This window comes from Carettochelys insculpta, chromosome 7 (genome assembly GCF_033958435.1).
Source record: "Carettochelys insculpta isolate YL-2023 chromosome 7, ASM3395843v1, whole genome shotgun sequence".
Taxonomy (NCBI): Eukaryota; Metazoa; Chordata; order Testudines; family Carettochelyidae; genus Carettochelys; species Carettochelys insculpta.
Genome location: NC_134143.1, coordinates 57,979,745 through 58,006,603, shown reverse-complemented (window position 1 = coordinate 58,006,603; position 26,859 = coordinate 57,979,745). Strand labels below are relative to the sequence as shown.

At 40.0% G+C, this 26,859-nt stretch overlaps 1 protein-coding gene across 2 annotated transcripts in view; it reads left to right on the top strand.

The window, feature by feature from the left end:
- INPP5F (inositol polyphosphate-5-phosphatase F) overlaps positions 1-26,859 on the top strand; it is a 90,446-nt gene that overhangs the window by 20,430 nt on the left and 43,157 nt on the right. The window contains exons 2-4 of one of the 2 annotated variants that reach the window (XM_074999766.1): positions 10,929-11,009; positions 21,753-21,889; positions 26,104-26,232. In XM_074999766.1, the coding sequence (XP_074855867.1) occupies positions 10,929-11,009; positions 21,753-21,889; positions 26,104-26,232 (347 nt within the window). Of the gene's footprint in view, positions 1-10,928; positions 11,010-15,934; positions 16,039-21,752; positions 21,890-26,103; positions 26,233-26,859 lie in introns of those variants that run through there. The other variant, XM_074999768.1, reaches the window with a different exon arrangement.

Below are 26,859 nucleotides of genomic sequence, written 5' to 3'. Positions count from 1 at the left end.
AGTTATTTTAAAGATATGCTTTTCATCCTTAGGCTTCTCATTTCTAAACACTTAAAGGAATAGTGTACAAGTAACTGTACAGTTATAAAAGAATTATGTTTTAGCTAATTCTTGCACTTGCTAAGATACAGACTGAGAAAGTGTACCTGCTTGTGTTCTGTGCTTCTGTGGAGAACCTGCTCAGCCACACTCAAGAAAATGGAAATAGCTGTGATTTATCTTTCACTGTGATGCTTGGCTGCCCCCACCACAAAGTTTAAAAAGGGCTACAATTAACAGTGAAATAAGCTGAAGTCAGTGTCCTTTTTCTTGGGGCCCTTTGTTTGCACTCCTTAGTTAAGGTAAACTCCCACTGACTACAGTGCTTTTGGAAATAGCTTTTTCTTAGGGCTCATCTCTTCTATATGGTGGATTGATACTGCAGTGATTGATCCACTGATGGTTGACTTATCACATCTCTCCCATTGACTTCTAGTAGTCCACCAGGATGAGAGGAGTAGGTGGAGCCGATGGGGGAGCATCAGTTGCAGGCCTTACTGCATTGAAGATGCTACAATAAGTATGTGGATGTTAGCCCCTCTAGTCATGTACCTGAGCCGCCTCAGGGTAAGGGTTAGTGAAGACTAGGCCTAAATATGAACTATTTGTATTGTGCTGGTATTTGCTAGGTACCATCCAGTATGAAGAAAGGGTCCCATTGGAAATACAGTCTAAATAGTGTACAAATGGGAGGCAATGAGCATGCAGACCAATATTGAGATTAAATGTGCATATTACTTCTGCAACTCTTCACACTTTGAGTTTCTGCAGTTGTGGCTTTCATTAGCTAAACAACTTCATTCAGGAAAGGATTGGCAACTCAGTTTTGTAGTCTTTCTGGAGGAAATGCCTTTTTTCAAGAAGAAAGCAAAAGTGTAGTTAACCAGGTCAAGGATGTTTTTCAAAATGCCTCTAAGATTTAAGAACACTTGGGTGAAAACATGCCCAGTAATTACCTCTATGAAAAGTGACTTTTTTTATTTTTGTATGTTTTATAAAACCTAGCACTAAAAAATTTGTCGTTTTTTAAATAGTAAATAAAGCACACGATGGAAAGCTTTTAAAACCAGTGTTTGTAGTTTCTGGAACCAACATCGTGGTGTTGTGTGACTGCATGACAACTGAAAAGTAAAACTAACTAGGGACAAGAGACTGACTTTTATTACCAAGCTAAGAAATTCACAATGAAATAGCAGAGAATGAAAGGTAAATTAAAAATAAAGTGAACGAATACTACTTTCTGCACTCATTATCGGAACTGAACATTTTTTGATTTTTATACTTAATTTTTGCACAAGACTATTTCTGCATGATGAGAACTGTCAGCAGTCATATCTTGTTTTGGGTACTTTGCTAGGGTCAGTGTTCAAAAACAATAACATTTCAGTTATGCTTGTGAAGCATTATCATTGTACATCTACTTCTAAGGTGGTTCTTAATTTACTTGAGCACATACTTTTTTTTCCTCCCCCAACCCCCCCCTCCCCCCCCCCCCCCCGGAACTCTAGTTTTGGACAGATGTATGTAATTTTCAAAATTGATTCTTTTGAGCCATCTTCTTAAAAAAAAAAAAAAAAAAAGTGATTTTTTCCAAATTTTTTTTTTTTACAGTACCTCCAAAATGTTTTCAACCACAGCATGATTTTAACTTGTTTTCTACTCCATTTCCATCTTTAAAAAGATAAATCCGACTTTGGACAGTAGGAAGTAAACCACGTGCGAAAGAGGCTAATAGTTCACAACCTCAGCTGTAGTACAGTAAACCCTCGATTTAATGGCCCATGGGGGAGGGGGTGCCAGTATTTCTGAAAGTACATTAAATCTGAGGGTTCAGTGCTCCCTCAATCCCCCCCCCAAAAAAAATAACACCCTGCCACTCACCAGAGTTGCTGCTGGAAGAGCCACTGGCTCCTGTTGCACATGGCTGGGACCCTGCATATGGAAGGACCACTACTGGAGCCACCACACTCCCCTCCCGTAAGGAGTGGGGCACATATGCGAGTGCCAGTCAGCCCGTGTACGCATCCCCACCTCTGGCGGGTGGAGTGCATGGCAGCTCTGGCAGAGGAGATGGTGGCTCCTCCATGCTACAGCAACGTAAGTTTCTTCACTTTTTTTGTGTGTGGGGGGGGGAAAAGGTGGGGGTGATTTTACTGACTCCAGTGAACTTCAGGAACAATGGGGACGTCTGTTCCTAAAGTCTGCTAAATCAAGGTTTGTAAAAATCGAGGGTTTACTGTATTGCTGCTGCTGAGAACTAATTTCAGGTTTATAGTCTAATTTTGAGTGGTCTTTTCCTGAAGCAAGTGGGGAAAAAGAGCCATTTGGATATATGTTACGAAACTTGCATTTGAGATCCAGTTTAAAAGTAGCATGTTACAGGCATTCATTGTTCTCTTTTGTAGGAATGAAAAAGGCAGTACTCCGAATTCACCCTGGTTCACTTGTAGTTCTGCAGTCATGCATAATCTCTTCAAAGCAAGAAGTAAAATGGACTGAAAATGAAAAGTAGGCAGTTCCTTTTGTGGGGTTACAAGGAAAGTACCAGGTTCAAATGACTTTAATTGCTGGTTAGATCTTGTTTTAGCTAAGCAAATCAATTTTTAGCAAATTATTAATTGGCTTTCCAAAAATGTCTACAGTACTCTTTAATAAATGTAATGTTAATTATAAATGTGACAATTGTTAAGTTACAATCTATTCCTCATTAATATTTGCTGCAAGATTTTGGTAATAGCTTTAGAGCTGTTTTTAATAGGCCCCATAGTCATGGAAATGTAGGTCTGAAAGAAGTCACATTGTCCAGCAGCCTATACTGGGGCAGGACCAAGTAAATCAGACCATCCCTGGCAGGTGTCTGTCCAAACTGATTTTTAAAATCTCTAGTGATAGGATTTCAGCCTCACTTAGAAGCATTTTCAGAACTTAGCTATCCTTTTTTCCCGTTAATATCTAACCTAAATCTCTTAAGATGCAGATCAAGCTCATTTCTTGTCTTACCTTCAACAGATGTAGAGAACAATAAATCACAGTCCTTTTTATGATAGTCCTTAACATATTTGAGTCTCCTTTTTCTGCTTCCTCCATTCTCAGGAGTCTTCTGTGAAGACTAATTTTGCCTATATTTTAACTTTTCCTCATAGATTTGGGTTTCCTGCACTCTTTATTACTTCTGTTGTTCTTTTCTGGACTCTATCCAATTTATCCACTTTTCCTAAAGAGTGGGCCCAGAGCTGGACACCAGTTCAGGCTTTGCCAAAAGCTAAGCAGCCACCTCAAGCTTCTTCCCAGCACCTGAATCAAGGTTTATGCTGGGAAGTCTGAGATTCAAAGTCTGCACTGTGGTTTTTTTTTTTTTTTTTTTTTTTTTCCCCCCCCCCCTCCGCAGAGACTATGCAAATGCTGCTTGTAGCGTTTAGAGAAACACACAGCATATCCAGATGCATTAACTGTCTCTGCTTCCCTGCTCTTACACAGGAAGACAGAGTCTTTCTTCCCGGAGCATGGGAATCATAATGGACATGATACTCTATACAGGGGTGTGCAAAGTGGTGGTGGGGCCCCCTTGGGGTGGAGGAGCATGACTTTTTGAAAGGGGGATGCATTGTAATTGGCTACTGGGTCTCTGGCTCACCCATTTCACTAAATTGTTGAAATGTGACTGTTTTTATATATGTGTATTCACATTTGTATATCGATTAATGAAGTTTTTACACTCCATGTACTTATTTTCTTACATGTGCTGAAATATTTGTTTTCTTATGAACATAACCAAAATTTCCATCGGTTAGGAGGGACCCTGCTAATGTAAAGCAACCTAATTGCAGGGATGAAAGTGAGGTCCTGTAAGAACTTTGCTCGCCCTGCTCTGTGTCAAGTGTTATGCAAGGCATGCTGTGCATTTTTTACCAGTTATTTGTTTTTATATTTGATAACACCACCTACAATTTAGTATATCCACAAGCAAGGAAGGCCTATAGTCCCCAGTACTGTGCAGAAGCAATTGCCTATGAAACTGGTGCATTTTGTATTGTAGCCTACCATTCAGGAACCCAGAATTGCAGTACCTCCACAACTCCTTTTTGTATCAGGGACTACTACAATTACAGTACTGATATTTCAGATTTAAATAGCTGCAATTATGAAATTTGTGTTGTTTTGTGTTTTTTTTAAATCCCATGATGGAGAAATTGACCAAAAGGGACTAAATTTAGTAGGGTTCTAACTATGACAGGATCATATTAAAGCAGAATTCTAGCTCCTGGAAGTGTTGGTTGAAAGCTGGCTTGTGCATTTCAGTCGGATAAATCTCTGAATTGCTTTGTTATGGGTAGACAGACAGGAAGATGTTAGTGTTAAAGTCACAAGATTTCTTGAGATAATGTATTGGAGATCTGGTCTGCAAATTAATGCTCAAGTTGGTTTAAAAAAATAGGGGAAAGCAAAATCAAACTGCAGCAGTTGACTGGTGGTAAGCTACATTTCTGATTCTGTTTCAAAGAAATTAACTTTCACCTATCTGTTTTAAAAGCTAATATTTGCAAGCCCCTGTTTTTCACCACTGTAATAGCTATTATGCAGAAATAAGAACCTGGAGCCTATTGTCAAAATGGATGCTGCCTTTGCGCTTAGTTTCTCTTGCTTTGATTTTAAAAACAAAAGGAAACACTTGAAAATAAGTTTACATGCATAAGCTACTTCTTCATAAAACCACAAACACTTGCTTCTCCTCCCAAAAGCAAAAGTCGACATGACTATCAACTTGTTACCGTGCAGTGTTTGGGTATGTAACTTTGGCTCAGTACTACTATACACTAAAGATCAAATGAGGTCAGTCTTTGGTGTTTGTCTTAGATGTCCCAATTCAGCAGTCTATCCTAAATTAGTGAAAACAGTCAAGCACAAAAAGCAGCCTATCCCAAGTTAAGAAGAGCACTTAAACATGATCTTGAGTCTCTGATTAGTTAGGCCCAAGTTACTTGAGGAACCACTTTATTTTTCAGGGTAGCCTTCCCTTGGAAGCTGTTTCTGTGGAAAGGTGATACCGTCAGTCACTAAGAATGAAGCTTTATGTACAGGAGACTGCTTTCTCCACTGTGAATCTGGAACTCAGTCATAGAAGATACCTGCATTCAGGGTGGATTGATTTAAAGCATCCCTACCCCCAAAATAATCACTGATTTAAATCAATTTACCACAACAGCTAAAGCTGTGCTTAGAGTGCATTTAATTTTGCAGAAAGCCCAACTGAACTCTTCGGCACTCCTGTTGTTTTGAGAAAAATAGGATAGAATGGTGGTCCTTGGAAAAGCTGTTATGCTGAGGTAAAATAGAGAATAGACTTATGGCATCACCATTACAGTCTATGGTAGTGTTCCCTGTAAGTTGAGTGCTTGGGCAGCCACCCAGGAGAGACTTAAGGGGCAGCTAGCTTATTATCAGAGCACCTGCAGTGGGCAGTGTATGTGTCTATTGGTGGTGCATATCTGCAAATGCCTTGGTGCACATAATTTATTCTGCCCATTGATAGAAGAAAAATCAGGAAACACTGGTCTGTGGCCAGGGTGCTCCAAAATAAGGGGCACGTATTATGTAATGTAAGAAAATGACACTCAATGGCAACTGGCAATTCTAAGTTTCTCTTACTGCTTCTTTCTGTATGGTATACTTTAATGATAGTTTTGAAACGCAGTTAACCAATTAAACAAGCCATAAGGATTGGATGAGCTAAGCTAAGCTCTTTTGTCCTAGCAACATCCAACACAGCAAACGTTTTTAGAATTTACTTGTGAGCTTGTACTAAAAGTCAGAGAGAATCTTGAAAAATTATGCAAAGTGAAGCATTTAAATTAGTAACTAATTGATCCACTCAGCCACATCCACATCTTCATCCAGATCATTATCTCCCAATAAGCAGTTCTTCTTAAGATGTTTCATTCTTGCAACTAAGCCCTGTGTCATAGTCTTGCACTGCTTACACTTGACAGATTTTCCTTTCTTACCTAGGCAGGGAATTTCTTCAAAATGTTCCCAGATTAGACTTCTGGATGTAAGAGAACCTTACAGTTTTTCTGTGGCAAAAGTGTGGGCAGAATATAGGAAGCTTTTGTGTATGTTGAATGTCTACCCATTTTCTCTCTAGACTCCACTGCTCCTTGCTATCCTGCCCCCATCCTTTCCTATAGTTTGTTTCTGTCTTTAAGAAAGTCTCTTAACTAATATCTCTGCTGTGCCTGGCAAAGGTCCACCACCACATAACCACGGAACAAAAACAATCCAATCGAGCTTGTCTATTTATTCATTTATTTATTCTACATGTTAGTTACAGAAATTGAAAACCTAGAACTTGCAGGAAGCAAGAGCTGGTAGTTAGGCTGGATTGACTGCAGCCATTAATTAATTCATTTTTATGAGTGCATATGTATGTTTAGCATGTCTGAGATGACCATGTAACTGTTTTAATCAATAAATGATGGATTTTTATTTTTAAAATAAAAAATACAGTTTTTTTTCAATTGATTTTTTTTATCTACCCTGCTTGCATGGCCATGAATTTTAGCTCCTTCAGCACAAGATGGAAGATGACACTACTTTGCCCTAGACTTCTCCTAGCTCCTACTGACAGAGAAAGAGATTTTGTATGTTTAATAGTTTTGGAATGGTGCTGAACTATAGATATTCAGAGAGAAGTGTTGGAATAGTGTAGTTTGGCTCTTCCATTGTATACCAACAGTAAACTGTGGGGATGTAGTAATAACTAGACAACTGTGTGCCTCAAGGGCCAGGAGCATCTGTAACAAAACTAGGTTACTTCTTGTGACATACTGTCCAGTAAACCCTTGATTTAACAGACTAAGGAACGAGTGAAGGTGGGAAGGAATGTCCATTAAACCCAAAAGTCTGTTAGGCACTATATAAACCCTCATATTTTCTGCCCCTTCTCTCTCCCAGCCATGCTCCCCCAGCTGTCCAGCTCCCTGCAAATAAATGCTGGTGAGTCACCAGAGTTGCTGGACTCATTGGAGCTGCTGATGGAGCCACCACATGGTCTTCCCACCAGGAGTGGGGTGTGTACACAAGTGCCATCTGCCCGTGTACGCACACTACCCCGGTCAGAGAAGCGCATATTGGCTCTGTGGGCAGTCCAGGCTGTGGTGGAGACTCCAGCCGCAGTGGCAGCTCTGGTGATTTGCCTTACATACTTTATTTTTTGTGTGGAGGGCGGGCCTGGTGTATTTAATGGACTTAAGGAGGTTCCTGACGTCTACTAAATCAGGGCCCATAAAACTTAGGGTTTACTGTACATCTAATATTCAAATACAGTAAACCTGCGGTTTCCAATGTGCTTTCTGTTCACCACATGTAGTGAACTGGATTCCACGGTGTGGCAAAGCAGCTTGTTAGAGCAGCACATGTAGCGCATCCTCCGCTGGCTCCATGCACATACCCCACTACTTGGTGAGACAAGTGTGTGGCGGCAGCAGAGGTGGCTCCTCCTGCAGCTCTGGTGGCCCCACATGGCTCATGGCAGTGGCTTCAACCATGGGGTGGCTTGGCTCCAGCTGCGGGGACAGCTAGCGCAGGCTCCAGTGAATTACCAGCTGTTGTACCATTCCCCTCCTCTGTGCACTCACTTGAGGGGAGTGGGGGCATCTGTCTCACAGTGGGTGGGTGGGTGGGAGGGGGAAGGGAAGGAGCTCCTGGACTGGGGGTGTGTGTGCAGCGCTTGATAAACTTCTTTTGGACACCACTGCTGTAAACAATACTTTCCTCTTTATAGCATAATTTCAGGGAACGTTTCTATTGTAACACAAAAAGTGCAGTTGAAAGTGATGGATCCCAAAGCACTTCACAGAGGATATTGGTGCCCTTAGTCCCATCTTACAGATGGGGAAGAGTCAGACCAAGAAAGGAACGGATTTGTCCAAAATTGCTGAGCTGGGAATAGGACTCCTGGGTCTTGGAGCACTAACTGTCCATTTGGTTATGCTGCATAATTTAATGTGATGCAGTCAAAGAAGGAATGTGTTACTTGAATTTTTGTATCACCTCTGTGAATTCTTTTAATATCACTATTTTGTAAAAGTTTTAGCTTTTTGAAAAATACTTGAGTTTTGAGTTACTGGAGAGGTCAAAGTTGTTCAAGATTAACTAAAGTATGCTTGGTGTGGTAGGTTTTTTTTTTAAGACCCCTTCATATAGAATGGGTACATTGGCAGTAGGTTATATGTTACTTGTGCCTTCACATCACCTCTTGGAAGTCTTAAACAATTAACTCTAATTTACTTTTGTAGAGTGTCGTCTGTTGCTTGACACTACTTTCTGTGTGTGTGTGTGTGTGTGTGTGTGTGTGTGTGAGAGAGAGTGTGATATAGGCTGGCTTAATATCAAGTTCAGCTTAGCTACTTTATTGGGCTACTAATGTAATAGGAAGAGCTAAAGCCTGGTAGGACTTGATTTTTGGATTGTAGAATACCATCTGACTTAGCCTGTCAGACTTTCAAATTCCCTATGCAAATTACTATTAGTTGTGAGCTTGGTTCATTTTCCAGTACACTGTACCCACCATAAATTTAACAAAATCCATTTGGCATATTTAATGTGATAACTTTGCACAGTTCAGAACTAATCAGAAGAGTGGGAAAAGACTCATGTAAGTTTGATATTGAGTTGTCCACTGCATATAGCAGGGTTCTGTCTAGGTCTTTAGAAAAATGACATGTGTTGGGTGCAGCACCAGGTGCCTTGTTTGACTTCCTTTGCCTTTAGGATATGTGTCATGCAATTTTTTTTATCTTAGCTGTGCATTGAAGGTATTTTGATTACCACCTCTCACACAGGGTTCGAGAAGTGAGCCCATGTGCATCCCAGTTCTTGTGGGTCTCTCACAGTTGTGATGGCACCAGTTCTTCACCCCATATACAGATAAGATCTAAAAGCTTGGCAGCGCTCCATGCAGGAGAGCATTTGGAGTGGGATCCACCCTTGATTCACTGAAGATGCCATAAGAGCACTCCATGCAGAGCCAGCGTGAAGGAAATGGGATTTAAAAGTTCCTGGAGCTTGCAGCCAGGGCATGGCACATTCTGATTATGTGGCTGCAGAGCAGCAGAGTTCAAAGCACTGGTCAAGGAGGATATCTGGGCAGGGTGGGAAACATTCTGGTGTTCAGTAAACTTGACAGTAGCATCCTTTTTGTACACACTGCATGACTGTCGAAAGTAAAGGGAAAGCGAGGATCAGAAGTCCCTGGGGGAGGTGAAAGATTTTTGTTGCAGAAACCATTTTTACCACTTGTATTGCAGCGTGAATGTTCTATGATTGGGTCCAAAAAGTGTTTGTCGGCAATGAAACGTGTTTTTGATATGCTCTTACTTATACCTAAGTAGCACACTATTTTTTGAAGTACTACATAATAATGTAAATGTAGAAAAATAATACAGAAATAAGATTGAAGATACTGTCATAAGTTCTTGTCTTTTTAATTTGCAAAGGGTTTAAAAGACAATTGAAGCTAGTTATTGCTGTTTTAACTGGGAATAAAAGACTGACGTGTTGATACAACTGAAGACATCTGAAGAGTGTGGGGGTGGGTGATGAAGGAACAATACTGGAATAAAACTGTGGAAAAAACAAATGTCAAATCTTATTTTCTGCTTTTTTTTTTTCCCCGCCCCTCCCATACGCCATGTTTCATGGATGATTTAGAACGTATAGTTAAAGCTGCCATTTCGTCGCAGATGGCAAAAATCTGTGACTTCCAGAGACCTCGGACTTCAGTCAGTGCAGGATGGGAGCTATAGGGTCACCTGATAGCTGTGGAGGCAGGAAACTTCAGGGTACCGCCACAGCAGCCTGTGGGTCACAGGTCCCAGTAATGGCAGTGGACTTGTGATGCTTTCACTTCTCACCAGCTGCCCAGGTTCCCCATTTTTCATGGATATTTTTACTACAAATCACAGGCTTCCATGAATGTCATTAAATATCCTGAGATACCATCTTAACTTTATGTATGATCTTCCCTAAATTTTAGTAGTACATGGTAATCAGTACTGAAACTGTAAGTAGAGGCTTGAATAAAACATCCAACACACATTTTGTTCTGCCGTGATGAGGGCTTGTGTAATTTGCTCTTGTCTGTAGAACCCTGTGAATAAGTTGTTTTCCTTGATCAAAGAATTTCACCTCCATGAGGCTGAAATGGTTTTAAAGGATTTTTTTTTTTTTTTTTAAAAACTTCAGGACAGTGTTAATAAGGATGAATCTTTGGGCATCTCACTTGAGGTACAAGCTTATCTTATTACAGTACTGTGGTAGCTTATGACAATGACACTCTTTGGAAGGATCTGGCTGTTGGTAGTCTTCATCATTTGATCATCCAATTCAGGGTGATATACCTACCCCAGAGTGGTAATTTTGTTATATTCTTTATGCATATATTTTATTTCATCATCTGTTTCAAAGGATGGCTTGGATGTACATTGCAAGGGAGGGTGGCAATTTTAGGTGGTTGAGAATAAAAAGTACTAGTAATTGTCACAGCATTCCCCTGTTTTGGGCATCTGGAAGATGCATGTTTCAAATGATAACTAGGCTTCTGTGAACAGGACTAGTTCTTACACAAAGCTTGTGTCACTAATTTGAGATTTACTGGGAATTATGAGGATTGCGCAGAAGTCACACACAGGTATTTCTTTGAGAACAGTAATTACTAGTTATTGATTTTTAAGCTGTCAAGTATTAGTAATGTAAATCTCTTAGAACATGCTGAGGGAAAGCAACTTTTTACACAGTGCATAAGTTCCTGAAAAGTAGTATTTTTTTTGTTCTTAATTTGAGCACTTCTATGTACATTTCAGATTTTCTTAAAACCTCAATTATTCTTGCAGCTACTGATCTTCTTCTCGCTTGGAATCCTGTGTGTCTGGGCCTGGTAGAAGGAGTGATTGGGAAAGTTCAGCTTCATACAGGTATCACTTACATTAAAATATTCTATCTTATAATGTGATGATACATAATAAAGTAGCTTTATAATATTTTATGCACAAATCTGAAATGATCAATCTCCATATCAGTGATGGGTAGAAAAATGATCTGAACTTTGGTGTTTTCTTCTCTTTCTGGTCTAGTGTGTCTGTGGGTGAGAACACCAGTAGTAGTATTTTCTGTAAATTTTGGTGACGAAAGTAAATTGTAAGCAAAGAATTAGGGCTCTTGTCCAGGTTTCTAAGTTCACTAGCTATATGGTCCACTTTGGATAGCTGTATTCAGCACTGTCAGCTAGAGTTGCTATGAGAAGGCTAGAAATGGCTCCTAGATATAGCTGAGTTGACCTTGACTTTATTTTTGTTCATTTATTTATTTATTTTTGATGGAGCTGTAAGGGAAGAGGGAATTTTCAGATTGTAGCATCTTATCCACAATCAGTTGAAGAACTGTTACTCACAGAATGTTTATATTAATTACTATGTTGATGGATCCACTGATACCTCCGGTACTACTACATGGCCATGTCTACACTACAAAAATAACTTCAAAGTTACTTCAAAGTACAATTTCTAAATAACAGATTTCAAAGTTGCGCATCTACACGCACCCTACTTGGAAGTAGGGCACTACTCCATTCCTGGGAACGGAGTAATGACTTCAAAGTTGCACTCCCTTATGTCAAAGTAAGGGGAGATGTGGGTAGACTCTTTGCAGGCTACTTCAAAGTAGTGCCTAACTTTGAGGTTAGTTCCTAGTGTAGATGCACCCCATGTGTATCTGATGAATGAATGTTCTATTGTGATGGAATGAAATGAATATAGGTCAAGTATCTCTAGTCTGATGCCCTTGGGAACTGACTGGTGCCAAATTAATTTGCTGATCTGTGGGAGGTCAATATTTTTCTAGCATCACTACTGACACTTCCACTGCATACTGGGCTCTTTGGAGACAGGAAGTAAATTACTGCTAAACGGCACAGAACATGAGAGCCATGACTGGGGTCTGTAAAACTTTATGGGATATGGGGAAACTTGGCCACACCCATGGTAAATGGCTGTCTAACTAAAATCATGCCAGGCTACGCATATTGCCAGATGAGAACATGCTTAGAGGGGTTCAACATACAGTATCGGAAAACTATACATAACCAGATATATGTAAGACGAGGATGCTTTTCTGACATCTTAAATCTTAGCCATATGGCAGGTTTGTGAGTAAGACTGAAGACTCAAAAATTCCGTGTGTAGATAAGCCCTGAGGCAGATGTGGTAATTAAGGAGTTATTGTTGGCTCACAAATGAAGCTGATGGAATAGGGAGGACTCATTTTCAGTATATATCTTTTTCCCCTCAGTGAATTCCAAAACTCATTTCTTCTCATAGTCCTCCTTTTGAAGCCAATATGAGAATTTAGGCAAGCTGGCTTCCATCAGTGGAATGACACTGGCAATTCTTCCATGAACACAGACAGCTAGCTACAGTAATACAAAATTCATATCAGCATTAATTAGGTTCCTACTAACTTTGTGCCTTTTTTTCCCTGTTAGCCTCTTTGTACTAACATTCCTTGTCTAGATGTCCATCAGCAATTACCTCTTCCCAGTGAACTAGTTTGTCATACTGCTGTCAAAATATTGAAGTGATTGTGATTTTTTTTTTTCCCCACCCATTTCCACTGATGACTAGCTGACACAGCAAGACTTGCCACTTTCTATCCAAGGGCGATGGTTTATGTACTCAAGTTGAGGGTATATGCATTTTTCTTTTTTTAAAAGGATAGCAACAAGAGTGGATAATTGGAACTCTTTTGTGTAAAGTCCCTCTGTGATTTCTTTTTGGTAGAAACACAGAAGATGATTTTGCTACAAATATCCTGAGCTGTGAATGAAAACTAGAAGACTATAATTTTAAAATGGAAACAATTTGCAATGATTGGTTATTTTGACTGCACTCTGTTCTCTTTGTAGCAGCATCTCTGGACTAATAGTGTTGTGGATAAAAATACATTGTTAAAACTGTGTGGGAAAGCTTGGTTATTTTTTTTTTCTTGTTCCTCAATGCTATTTTTAAATTTTCATGCATGCTTAACATTTAAGCCTGTTTTTGGCAACAAGATGTGTGTGTATATTTTATAAAAATATAGATAAGTAGATAAAATTTCAAATAAGTTACAGAACACTAGGATGGATAGTGGCAAAAAGGAACAGATTCTTGCTATCTGCCAGCATAAGAAATGGGTATGCTGCAGTATTAGAGATGTTGGAATGGAGCACTAATAGCACCATTGTGTAGTAGGAGTGTGGGAAAGGATGCTTGCTACCTGCATGGCGGTGATGGATGCACAGCTATGGAAAGTGGGGTGAAGAAATCTCTAATTTCTACTTCAGATAGATAAATATTTAACTGTCTTTTCCTTAAAATATTAACTAAATCAGTTTTCTCTTAAACTCAGAAGAACATTAATAGGGGATCAAAATAGTTACGTAGCTTTGAATTAGTTTCAACTGACATTTGGTTTGAGGCACAAAATGTCACTTAATATGGTCTTTTCAAGGAGACTTTATTTGTACTTAATGTTTGCACTTAAACACATCAAAGGAAAGCAGATGTTTATAAAATATTGTCTGTCAATGTGAAATGGGGGTTATCGTTCATACTTGAACTTCTTATACCCCTCTAAGATCTCTGCTATGGAGTTTTTGGCTTCCCTACACTGTTGCTAAGGCTTATCAATGGAGTTCTCCCTGGATCTAATAAACAGAGAGCCAGAGGGGCTGCTAGACCCCGTTAATGCTCTGTCATCCAAGGGCTTGTGTGTGTTGTCTTTCCTTCTTACATATGTACAAGTCCCTACCAAATTCGCTGCCATGAAAAATGCATTCTAGACTGTAAAATCAGCTCTTGCCCCATGAAATGATGGTTAGTGTGCGCTTACGCTATATTAAAGATTTCAGTGAGGAGAACAGCATTTCTCAAATTGGGGGTTGTGACCCAAAATGTGAGTTGTAGAAAGGGTGTTACACTGCAGGGTGGGGAACTGCCCACTAGTGCCACCTTTTAGAAATAGGTGCATGGAGAGCAGTTGTTGGCCTAGTGCCCAGCTCTGAAGGCAGTACCTCCGCTAGCAAATGCACCAGAAGCAATGGTGGCAATACCGTATCATGCCATTCTTTCTTCTGTGCTGCTGGTAGCAGAGCTGCCATCAGTGTTGCAGTATCACAATCCCCCTACGATAGTCTTGTGAGGACCCCACAACTCTTTTTTGGGTCAGGACCCTACAATTACAGCAATAAGAAATTTCAGATATACATAGCTTAAATAACAAAACTTACTATTTTAAAAATCTCATGAATGTGAAATTGACAAATATACCATAAATTTGGTAGGGCTCTTCATATGTGCCAAGGTGGACCCTGGGCTTCCCAGAATCACATAACAGCATGCTGCATTGCTGCTGGACCTGGGAAACCCAACTTTTAATTTCTTATTTATACAGAAAAAAGAACGTTGAGATTCACTATTTTTATATATATAAGAAATTTGGAAGTTGGAATACACGTATCCCAAAGTACAATATTTGTGTTGAACTTTCTCCATGAAGAACATTTCTCTGTGAAAGAGGAATACAAATGAACACATTTGATATACGAATGAGGAGCAGAGAAGACAGCACCAATCACTTCGAAAGAAAATAGTGGAAGCAGAAAGGGAAGAAATGCAAGAGTTTGAATTTCTAAAAGATGGCATAGAATGAGGATGGATGTTGTAACTAGCTGTTGGAAAAAGTGGGTGAAGATTAAGATAAAATTAATAATGTGTTAAGTTAAAGTGAGGCATTTTAAGGGGATTAGCCATTGCTTAGGAATTAATGCAATGATCAGTTTAAAGAACTCCTTAGTGTGTTAAAACAGTCCATGGTGCTTTTAAATAAAGCATTGCTTATACTGTACATTTTTAAAACAAAAGTTTTAGCTTATAATATCATGTCTCTATCTTATACTAGTTAACCTGTGGAATTCTATTCTTAAGGTCATGGATATAATCTTGTGCTACCATGTGTGGCTGAAAGTTGAGTGTTACTTGCTATATAAGTTTAGTGGTGCTTTTTTAAAGTATTTGAAAGGTTATACTTTGATTGCCATTGAAATTTGGTAATTATGTTGGTGCTAGTGTGTAACTCGGAAGCTGTAAACTTCTACTCCAGACACATGTCAAAGCTGATAATGATGGAAGTCTGCCAGAAGTGCCTATGTGTGATATATATATTTTTTTCAGTTAGGATGCCTCCACTACTTTCAGATAGAGGTTAAAAACTTGGATGCTATGACCTGTTGGTTTGGAAAAATTGAAACAGTATTGTAATAGCATCCAAAATTTGAAAGTGTGCATTCTAAAACAAAGATTTCAACACCAGATTAGAAGGAGACTTCTGAATTGGTGTTAATTTTCAAGTTTGACACTTTTCTCACCTCCGTCTCAACAAAGATATCAATTACAATATGCATTACAAGGACAGTTTCCCCACCTTTTGATACTTGTGTGATCCCAGGCAATCCAGTTAACTTAATAGACATTTGGAGGAACTATTTCCTCCCCGACCCCCGCTGGCCTCTGTCCTATCTAGCTGGTTCATCAGCTTCTTTCTTTTCCCCCCTCTTCCCCGCACCACCTGTTAAATGCTCTTCATCTTGGTTATCATTCATCGGGATTTTCCAGGTCTGTAGAAGTGGGTCTGTCCCACAAAAGCTAATCACTTAATAAATTTTATATTGTTAGTTTTTGAAGTGTTACAGGACTGCTTTTGTTTTCGTGAAGATCCAGGCTAATACAGCTACCTCCTGAGGCTGTCTACTATTGAGGGTTTCGCCAATGAAACTGGTGTTTTGCTGACCAAAACCACAGGAGGCTCAAGATTCCCAAGGTGTTCTGTCTACAGTAAATCACCAGAACACAGCACTTTTTATTGACAGTCTTATCCTGCTGCCTGAGAGGTGTAACACTTCTGTTAACAGTAAGTCTGTCTGGATGTTCTGGGTGGGGGCCCTCTGTTGACAGACAGGGCTGCCTGGTGTCTCAGAAACCCTGTCTGCTGTGCTTCCGGTTGGCCATTTTGTCAAGAGAGCAGCTGGGCAGTCCGGCCACTCTCTTTTGACAGAGAGGATCACTCTTGCAATCTGCTTGGCAATTTGACTGATCTCTTGAGAGAAGTTTTGTTGGAAGACATGCTCCGACAAAAACTTCTGTTGACAAATTGCTGTAATCTAGACTGCCTGAGACTATCCAGCACTTTTATTAGTGATGAGAATAAATGTCCTCCTCAAAGTCTGTCCTCTTTTTAGTTTCTGCTATAACTAATGCTATTTCAAGCTCTGTTCATTATCTTTTACTCTCTGGGTTAATAATAAACTAATTAGTGAGACTGTACATGATGATAAAAAGTATTAGGACTTATATTAAAGCTTTAGTTTTATATTAAAAAAAAAAAAACAACTTTCTGCAACATGCAGCCTTCACTTCTAGGATTTGACATGCATTTAAATCATAAGCATATTTTAAAATGCTTTTGATTCCCAACCTTTTCAGTAACACAGCATGCTTCAGTTAGACAATTCTGGGGTGCATGCACTTTTTTCAGCTGAATCAAATGCTCATAAATGTCAGTTTTTAATTTACTATGGATACGATCTTACTGGAGAGGTTTGCAACATAGTAGTGCATACAACAAGTTAAACCAGGATCAAATGCATTAATGTTTCATATCCACCACAGAATACATTGTCTTAGATAGTGAGCACAGCCACATTTTCAAAAACTGCTCAACTCTATTTTTGACTATTGTGACAGTCAATCTTATTAGAGACCAAAGGCCCAGGATTCAGTCCACTGGTCCCACTTAAGGGCCCAGTTGCCCTCACTGGGGTGAGGGGAGGGCTGGGGGGGAACCTAGCCCCCACCTACTCGTGCTGAGTTCTAGCCCAAGGGACCCTGTACATCTATTAGTGTGAAGAGCGGATTCCCTTAGCCCTTGGCACAGCAGGTCTCCTCCCTGGGCCACTTCCCCAGACGACTCCCCTTGGTATCTTCTCTAGGCTGCAGCAGTAGCAAGTCCCCACTCTTGATCTACTGAAGCTCCTCTCTCTCCCTCTGTGTCTGGTGTTCCTGTTCCTCTCAAACCTGCTGTTCCCCCCACTCTAGTCTCCTTGCATCTTGCCACTCGCCTCTCACGTGCTCTCCCTGCCCTTCCCACTTTTTAAAGGCCTCTTAGTACAGTCATGGAGTCAGCTGGCCCCAGTTAGGCAGAAGATGGCTCAGCCTATCTGCCTCTGATTGCCCTGCCTGTGCTCTGCAGGCCCTTCTGCTTGTTTGGGCATTATCTGAGGGGGCCCTCTGCCCTGGCCCTGCCACACAATTCATAGCCCTAAGTCTGTTCCACATGCTGTGTTCAGTTCAGGGGTTTGAATTTTGCCTTTTCGTGTTATGAATTTCATATCTGTAATGATATTTTTAAATTTAATTTCAATTAAATTGAGGAGGTAAAGAATTGAAATTCAATGGCACAGAGCAAAATGCAGCGTAAATAGCAACTTACCAGGTTAGTGGGAAACCTAGGTCTGCTGGAGCACAAAATGGCGGGCATGTTGGGAAGGAGGTGGCTCCAGAGGGCAGGCTCCCTTCCACGGCAGCCCGTTGGAGCTGGGATGTTGCATTTATGCCACATCCCAGTTCCAGCAGGCTCCTGCCCTCTTTCCTACTCCCTTTGCCACAGCAGGAGGGGGCACAGGCTCCCTGACAGCCTTTTTGGGCTTGGTAACAGCATTTGAGCTGCCTCCCAGCATGGACAGGCAGCATTTCCCCTTGTCAGCTCTGCAAAGAGCCACCATGGGTGAAAATTGACCAACCCCATGCCAGCTGGGACTCGGGCAGTCTCGGGCAAACAGGAATTTACTTTTTAGCTCAGACAACAATTCCAATGTTATAGAAATAAAGAAGTTTTATGGTATTTTCTTGTCTGTTTCTAAGCAAACTTGAGGTAGGTCATGTGATGGGAAGGTTTAGGATTTACTCTGGCAAAAGACCTCCCGGATGCCCCCAGTTGCTCTACAAAGACATCTGTAAGAGGGACCTCAAGGAGGTAGACATTGACCCAGATAGTTGGGAAGAGCTGGCAGATGACCACAGCAGCTGGAAGCAGGAACTACACAAAGGCCTTCAAAAGGGCGAGATGAAGATCAGATGGATGGCAGAGGAGAAGCGAGCCTGTAGAAAGGACAGCAAGGACCTGCCAGACACCCACTAGATATGCAGCAGATGTAGCAAGGACTGTCACTCTCGTGTGGGCCTCCACAGTCAACGCTGCAAATGATGATCTTAAATAGAATTACGAAGGGCGTGATCCATAGTCTATGCAGACTGAAGGATGCCTTGCTCACGTTTTTCAAGGGGAGAAGGAAGTGACTAGATAGCATGCCTAATACTACTTGAGATGTTGTACACTGACTTTCAGGAAGTGTTTAGAAGAACACTGAACATAGCTTGAATAAGTGGAGTGGCTTGTAGTTTGGAGTGAAAATGAGAACTAAATTCCTGTTAGAGTGAAGAATCTGAAGCAGTAGGTTATTTTACCAGATACAGTGCTTTAAATTAGGTGTTGCTATCTGTTCTTCCTTAGTTTATAACTCAGTGAAAACACCATAATTAAATGCAGTGAAAAATGAGGCAGATTAAAATGTGCAGATCTAAAATGATGAGAAGCTGTGATTGTTCCCTGAGGGTGGGAGAAGAGGTGCGTACATGAATAGGAAACCCTTCCAATCTAATGTGTTGACCAAAAAAAGCACACATCCAGTTTAGGGATTCCTTATTATAGTTGTAAGCAATAACTGAGAACTTTTCCTGACCATTGTTATAGTTTTTCCTCCTGGTAATCTCTTATCTGCACAATCACTTCCTGATTTCCATTCTCACCCAGCACTGAGATTTATACTTTGTTTCTCTTTTGGCTTAGGGATCAGAATTCCAGTACAAGCATTTTTTTCTTTTTTCAAACACAGCCCCAAGTATAATTTCTGCATACACATTTTGCAATTTCAGGTGTCTGGATCATTACATTTTAAAATAGAGTTAAGTAAATTAATCTTTGCCATTATAGGAACTTTTATACCCTACTGGGGAGTAAGTGGGACAGTGAATGGCCAAAAATGTCTGACTACACTAATTCTGCTTCCTCACTTTGCTAAATGCAGTTTCACTTAGTACTGAACTGGAGAGATTTAACCTGTACTGTCTCCTGTCAATTTCTGTAATCTGGCATGATTTGAGTTAGCCAGACAACCACTTACGGGTGTGGCCAAGTTTCCCATGGTCCCAAAATTTGCTTATAGACACCAGTCCTGCTCTCAATGTTCTGTGTTGTTATTTAGCTGTAATTTACCCTTAAATGTCTAAGAGCCCAGTAACAGTGGAAGTGAGGGTAATATGTATAGATGATGCTGATCTCCTCTGGGTCCGCAAATTCTCTTGTTTGGCAGTGGTTAGGTCTTGAGGGTACTAGACTAGAGAGGTTGAACCTGTATCAACATGGCTACGCTGGAAAAACAATTTAAGCCTAGATCAGTGGTTCTCAAACTGGGTGGGTAGTTGAGACCCCAAAATGTCTCATGCCATGCATTTTGGCTTCAGCCAGGCCCCAGGAAATCTAAGTCCAAGCCCAACAAGCTTTGGCACCCCACCTTCACCTTGCCCTGCCTAGGGCACTGAGCTGTGGACTTTGGCTCTCCTGCTCAGGCTGAGGGCGGGGGGGCGCCCTCAGGATTCATTCCTCCTTTTCAGATCATGTAGTAACTTTGGTTGTCAGGTGGAGGTGGTGGTGCAGCAAAGTTTGAAAAACTCTGACCTAGATGGTACCCTCTCCAGTAAAAATATCTTAAACAGATTGCAGCACAACCCTGATTTGGATGTGTAGGCAGCTGAGGGTATTCAGACATGGTCGGATCCTGTGGGCTTGGCATGTTGTGTGTGTGGATAGTGGGGTGCTGTGGGTGTGGCTATGTGTCCAGCTGCCCAGAGGCTAAGGTTGTACAGATCTATCATTGTAGACCTATTTCTAAAGCTTTGTCTATGTTGACAGTTGAGCCTCCACACTCCCAAGGATGAAAGTGTTTCCTTGGCAAGTACTAGTGTAAACGGTGCTTTGTCAGAATGAGAAAGCAAACAGCTCTACCACCTTTGTGGTAAAGGTAATATTCATTAACATATTGAATGTGGTTTGGGGGGGGGGCATGGTGTTACCCCACAGCCTTCTAAAAGGAAAACTTAATTTCCTGACAGAACCACCACCCACTCAAAAATGGATCATACTTTCCCAGATTTTTTTTTCCTACAGAACATTCCCAAGTGGCTTGTACATCCCATCTTTCTGCAAATTCAATAATAAATTTCCTTTTAATGATGGAAAAAGAGGTATTACCTGATATCTTGATTATATCCCAGTTTTACCAGTAACGATGCTGGCTAATTTTGACGTACTCTTTTTCCAGAGTGCTTTAGAAAAAAGTATCCCTTCTGCTGAGGAGAAAACATTGGGGATCCCAAAGAAAGGGGATTATTAATTCCAAATACATCAAATAAGAGAGAGAGATGCAACAGCAATAAAGTTGCTAGTTAGGTTGCCAACATTCAGGTGTTTTTCCAAATGTGGAACTGTCCATTTACAATAGTTGGCCATGAATGTTTGTTTGTTTTTGTGTAAAGTATTACGCTTTGCTTTTTTGGATTTGATACTATTAGTAACTACTGAGGTTTAAAAAGTAGAGTTGGAGTTTTACAAATGTCAAGGTTATGCGTGATTTTGTTTATCACCCCCTACACATATAGGATATGAAAAAAGAGTTTGATATTTTTGTGTGATTGTTTAAAAAGTGACAATATAGTTTTTAGAATTAACCATAGACTGGAATTTAGGAGGCCTGTGAATTTTGGGTATTTCATTTAACTTCTCTCTAATTCTCCAACAACTCAAAAAAGAGATGATTGTATGATAAACCTTTTGTGCTTCACATGGATATTGAATATTGCAGTTTTATGTTATAAAGAATATTTAAATTGACGTATAACATTTTCCTTGTTTAAAAAAAAAAAAACAAGGTTTTTGTCTTTTAATCCCCAAACTGGTTAAGATACATATGCGCATTTAAAAATGCAGGCTCTAATTTTAATTAAACCTGATTTTTTAGGGTGTAGTGTTAATGTCTCTGCACTGAAATTATCTGTTCATATGAAGACCATTTAAAATGGATACAGCATCTGTTTTTAAATACTTACTTTCCAGTTTTGTGTCTCCCACCCCCTTTTGGCTGGCTTTTCCATGCAGTGAACTGCAATTTTCTTTGTTTCCTGTTTCTAATGACACAAATCAAATTGGCTGACCTTTTTTGAATGTTCACTAGCTTTATTGATGTTGGCAGGAATGTGCATAGCTCTGGGAGTATTTAAATTGCTACCAGTGCAGCAATGGTGCCCTTTCCCTTAATAGCTTACCCATGTTCAGAGATAGAATAGCAAAGGGCTTTTTCTTCCCGCAAAGCTCAGGAGAATCTGTAGGGAATTTGCCTTTTGAGATTCTAACCTTTTTAAGGTAAGAGTCTGAGGGTTGACGGTGGTGGTGGTGTCTGAGTGAGTATGGTTTTTCTATTGTGATACTAATAGATTTTGCGGATTGTTTTCCAGATCTGCCATGGTGGTTACTTCTCATTCGCCAGAAATCACTGATTGGTAAACTTCCAGAAAGCCACGAAGTATTCAAAATAACCAAGATTGCAGTGATTCCACTTTCTGAAACGGAACCTCAGGATCTGGAGTTGGAGGTATAATTTTGAAAACTTCTTATTTGAGAGCTTTAGAGTTACGTTGGGTGAGGCGTTACCTCTTCTTAGACCAATGTATCACCCAGGAAGTGTAGTAAGCAACAAGGTGGTGTGGATGCCCATTACCTCTACTCTGACATGCAGTCCTACTTGCTTTTGTAATTATCACTCTTCTGTCACAGAAATCGTGGAAGAAAATACCAAGATTAGTATCAAGAAATTGTAACCTTTTAAATTTCTTGGTAAACTGTAGTGGATACTTGAAGATTAATAATAAAAGTCTAGTCCTTTTTTTTCCTCCTTAATGAAATTCTGTTAGAAGCAAGATGATGTTTGCTTACCTTCTAAATAAGAGATTATGGAAATAACTGTTAATTTGCAAAAAATCACTGAAAAGGCAGATTTACTGAGTTTTACGAGACCCAGGCTACATAAACAGGACTAAGATGTTTGTTTAACAAAAGTTGAGTGGACTGGATGGCTCAATGAAACATATGGGAATCTTTCATATTTACAATCAGATTTTAATCTGTCAGGTCACTCTTCATTTAACAGTAAAATGATTTATGTCAACTGGAAATCAAATTGTTTTTGTTCTTACTTAAGTAGGTGATATACTGCTTTCCTATCTAGTTACAAAAACTTTCTGGTCTTGCTGATCCTGATGTGGTGTTAGATTGAAAACTTTTTTGCAGAAATAGACAATCCTCTGAAATAGTAGTGATTTTCATTCTGACTTTTATCTTAAATAATTTAGTGAATGCATGACAATTAACAGATAATTTTATGCTCTGTAAAATAAAGAATGGAATTGGGAAGCCTATGATTCAATTTGAACTCTCTCTCTCAAAATATATAAAAGTGTTTTAATTTCAGTTTGGAAGTACCTTATTAGAAAAAGGTAGCTTTGAAATGTAGTACTGCAGCCTGGTACCCAAAGCAACAGTCCACTAGCTCTCATGATGATATCTCCTTTGCCTTATTGTAATTTAGAGAGACTAAGGTGAGCTTCTGTGATGACAGAATTTGTTTGAAAATTCGATAGGAAATGTCTTTGTCCCCATGAAATTCATCACTGATCATTTAATGGGGAAAACAATAACTATTGTTGAACTTGGGAGATGTGTATTTGGTTTTGTGTGGGTTTTTTTGGATGTGCAGCTCTGTTAAATTAGTATTATGTCATCTACTACGTGGGAGCCAAGAGTTAACACAGTCCTGGAGGTTTTACACATCTGCAGGAAGGTGGGCAATGGTTGTAGGTAGCCCAGTCATTGACATGTAAACAATATAGGTGTCAAGACGTGGTTTTTGTCTGTCTCTGTCCAATGTGAGTACAAGTCCCACTCCCCCCCCCCCACACACACAGTTAGGATAGTGGCGACTACTGGCTAAGACTGTTGCCTTGCTAATGATGATTGCTCTAATGGACACAGAGTAGATGATGATAGAACTGGAGGGAACCTCCCCATCATCTCAGGCATTGGCACCCTCACCACAGGATTGTCTGGATATGTGGACTCTCTACTTAGACCCTATGCTACCAGCACCCCCAGCTTTCTTCGAGATACCACCGACTTCCTCAGGAAACTACAGCCATTGGTGACCTTCCTGAAAACACCATCCTGGCCACCATGGATGTAGATGCCCTTTACACCAATATCCCACATGAAGATGGACTCCAAGCTGTTAGGAACATTATTCCTGATGAGACCGAGGCACAAATGGTGGCAAAGCTTTGTGACTTTGTCCTCAACCACAACTCTTTCTGATCTGGGGACAAATTATACCTTCAAATCAGTGGCACTGCTATGCCAACATTTTTACGTCTGACCTGGAACAACACTTTCTCAGTTCTCATCCCTAGCACCCCTCCTCTACCTGCGCTATATTGATGACATCTCCATCATCTGGACCCATGGGAAGGAGGCTCTTGAAGATTCCACCATGATTTCAACAGTTTCCACCCCACCATCAACCTTAGCCTGGACCAGTCCACACAAGAAGTTCACTTCCTGGACACTACTGTACAGATAAGCGACGGTCACATAAATAACACCCTATATTGAAAATCCATGAACTGCTGCGCTTATCTCCATGCCTCCAGCTTCCATCCAAGGCATGCTACATGATCCATTGTTTACAGCCAGGCACTAAGGTACAACCATATTTGCTCTGATCCATCAGATAGAGACCAACATCTACAAGACCTTTATCAAGCTTTCCTCAAACTACAATACCCACCTAAGGAAGTGAGGAAACAGATTGATAGAGCCAGACGGGTACCCAGAAGCCACCTGCTACAAGACAGGCCTCGCAAGGAAAACAAGAGAACACCACTGACCATCACATACAGCCCCCACCTAAGGCCTCTCCAACACATCATCAGTGATCTGCAACCCATCCTGAACAATGATCTTTCACTCTCACAGACCTTGGGAGGCAGGCCTGTCCTCGCCCATAGACAGCCTGCCAACCTTAAACAAATCCTCACCAGCCATTACAAATCACAAACCAGTGACTCTAGGCCTGGAACCAGCCCCTGCAACAGTCCTCGCTGCCAACTCTGCTCACACATCTACACCAGTGACATCATCACAGGACCTAACACCAACTATACCATCAGGGGCTCCCTTACCTGCACATCTACTAATATAATATATGCCATCATGTGCCAGCAGTGCCCTACTGCAATTTACATCGGCCAAGCTGGACAGTCTCTCCGTAAAGGAATAAATAGACATAAATCAGACATCAGGAATGGTAATGTACAGAAGCCTGTAGGGGAACACTTCAGTCTCCCTGGACACTCAGTGGCAGATTTGAGGGTGACAGTTCTGAAACAAAAAAATTTTAAAAATCAAATGGAGAGAGAAATCTGAGCTGCAATTTATTTGCAAATTTGACTCCATTAACCATGGATTAAACAGAGACTGGGATTGGCTCCCGCCTTACAAAGGCAGTTTCTCTGCTTTGGGTGCTAATAGCTCCCCTTTAGACTCTGACAAAGGCTCACATCCCCCTGTCTGATCTGACTTGTTTTTAACTCCTTTTGATAAGTACTGTGGATATTGGGCCATTTCCACCTTGCTGAATAGACCTTGTCAGCTCTGGCCCTCCCTCTCACTGGGACCCCACTCCTTAAATACCCCTCTGAAACCCGCCCCCTCCCCCACGCATGCATCTGATGAAGCGGGTCTTTGCCCACGAAAGCTTATGCTCCAAAATATCTGTTAGTCTATAAGGTGCCACAAGACTTCTTGTTGCTTTCAGTACAGAACACTGAGAGCCAAGGCTGTTGGCTGTAAATAAACTTTATGGGACAAGAGTTCTTGATTTAGAGAGGTTCAACCTGTGTGCCATAAACTAGGAAGTGGAATTGCATATTGTGTTATATTGGAAATAAATTCTAGACATCATTTGATCACAGGAAGATCTAATTGTTCTTTGCCCAAAGGGTAAACAAATCATAATATGTATCTTATCACTAAATTGGAGGGCCTAAATTTAGTCCTTGACTGCAGGACTTATGCAACACTGCCTTGGTCTGCCCTTACATCTATGTCCCAGAGGCAGTGCTTCACTATTGCTAAACCTGATTACTGGTCAGTAATCATGAATCAGGTTGGTTAAATCATGATATGGTTGCATGAGTAGGTCCTCTCTTTAGCAATGTACACATTTTTTCTGAATTAAAGGTATTTTTGTGTACATGGAAAATGACTTTTGTCCATGTGTTCAGTTCTTTTACAGTAGCCTTTTGAAAGTAAGACCTAATCTGTAAACTTTTCTGAAGGCTTAAATAAAAAGTGATTTCCTTCCTGCCCCCTTTTATTTAACAAACACAGGAGAAATTAGGTCAGAACTGTGGAATTGTGCACTGGTAGGGTAATAAATAAGCAAGATTTGAGTTTTTTTAAATGAATGACTTGAATCTTGTAGAATTATTATCTATCAATTTTGTCACCTTTTTGTATTATGGATATAAGTAGTTACTGTGCTGAATAAGGAACACACAAAGCATGCGGTTAATACAGTGAGAAGTAGATATTGTTGAACTCTTATTTAATCAGATGAAGATATTACCTTTATTTTTAATGTTACTTGAAAGTTTAAGTACATTATTGAAATATAATTTTGTTTAAAAGAAATAAATATTGCTGTTGTGACAAATGTTAATTATCTATATCTCATGCTCTGTTTTTATTATTTAGCTTTGCAAAAAGCATCACTTTGGGATAAATAAGACGGAAAAGATTACACAGTCTCCAGATGACTCTAAATTTCTACTCAAGACCTTTACTCAAATTAAATCGAATGTGTCTGCATCAAATAAAAAGAAGGTGAGGATTTACTATTTAATTGATGTCTCTTCAAAGTATTTTTGATTAAGTGATTGTGCTGGATAACCAGAGTAACATAATACACCTACAAAGAGAACCAATAATAAAACCTATAATTATTATATGGTTTATGTAACATTGATTTAAGTCAAAGAAGACAGGCTTCCATCCTGAATGTTTCATTTTAGTCCTCTTCCTCATTTATTTGATTTTTATGTAGCATAGATTTGCAGAAAGTTGGGAGCAATTTCAGTTTCAAGCAAGGTAGAAAAAACAACTTGTCTTTTCACCTGGAAAGTAGCAGGATTCAAACACTGCAAATTAATACCGCCTGCTCCACAAACAAGCTAGTTTCAATAACTTCAGTGCTTCAAAACCCTTCTCTAGCAGCTCACCATAATCTACAACTAAAATTATAACTTCTACATACGTTGTATGTGATACTCATTTAGTATCATTTTTTTTTAAATCTGCAGTAGAGTAGAATAAAATTGCACGCTGAATTACTTTGAGACTTTTTAAAAAGCAGACTCAGATATCTCTTTTTATATGTGCAAGGAACTTGTACAGTCTAAAGGGACAGCTTGGTTAGTAATGCATTTATTTTTTGTGATCACTTATTCTTCT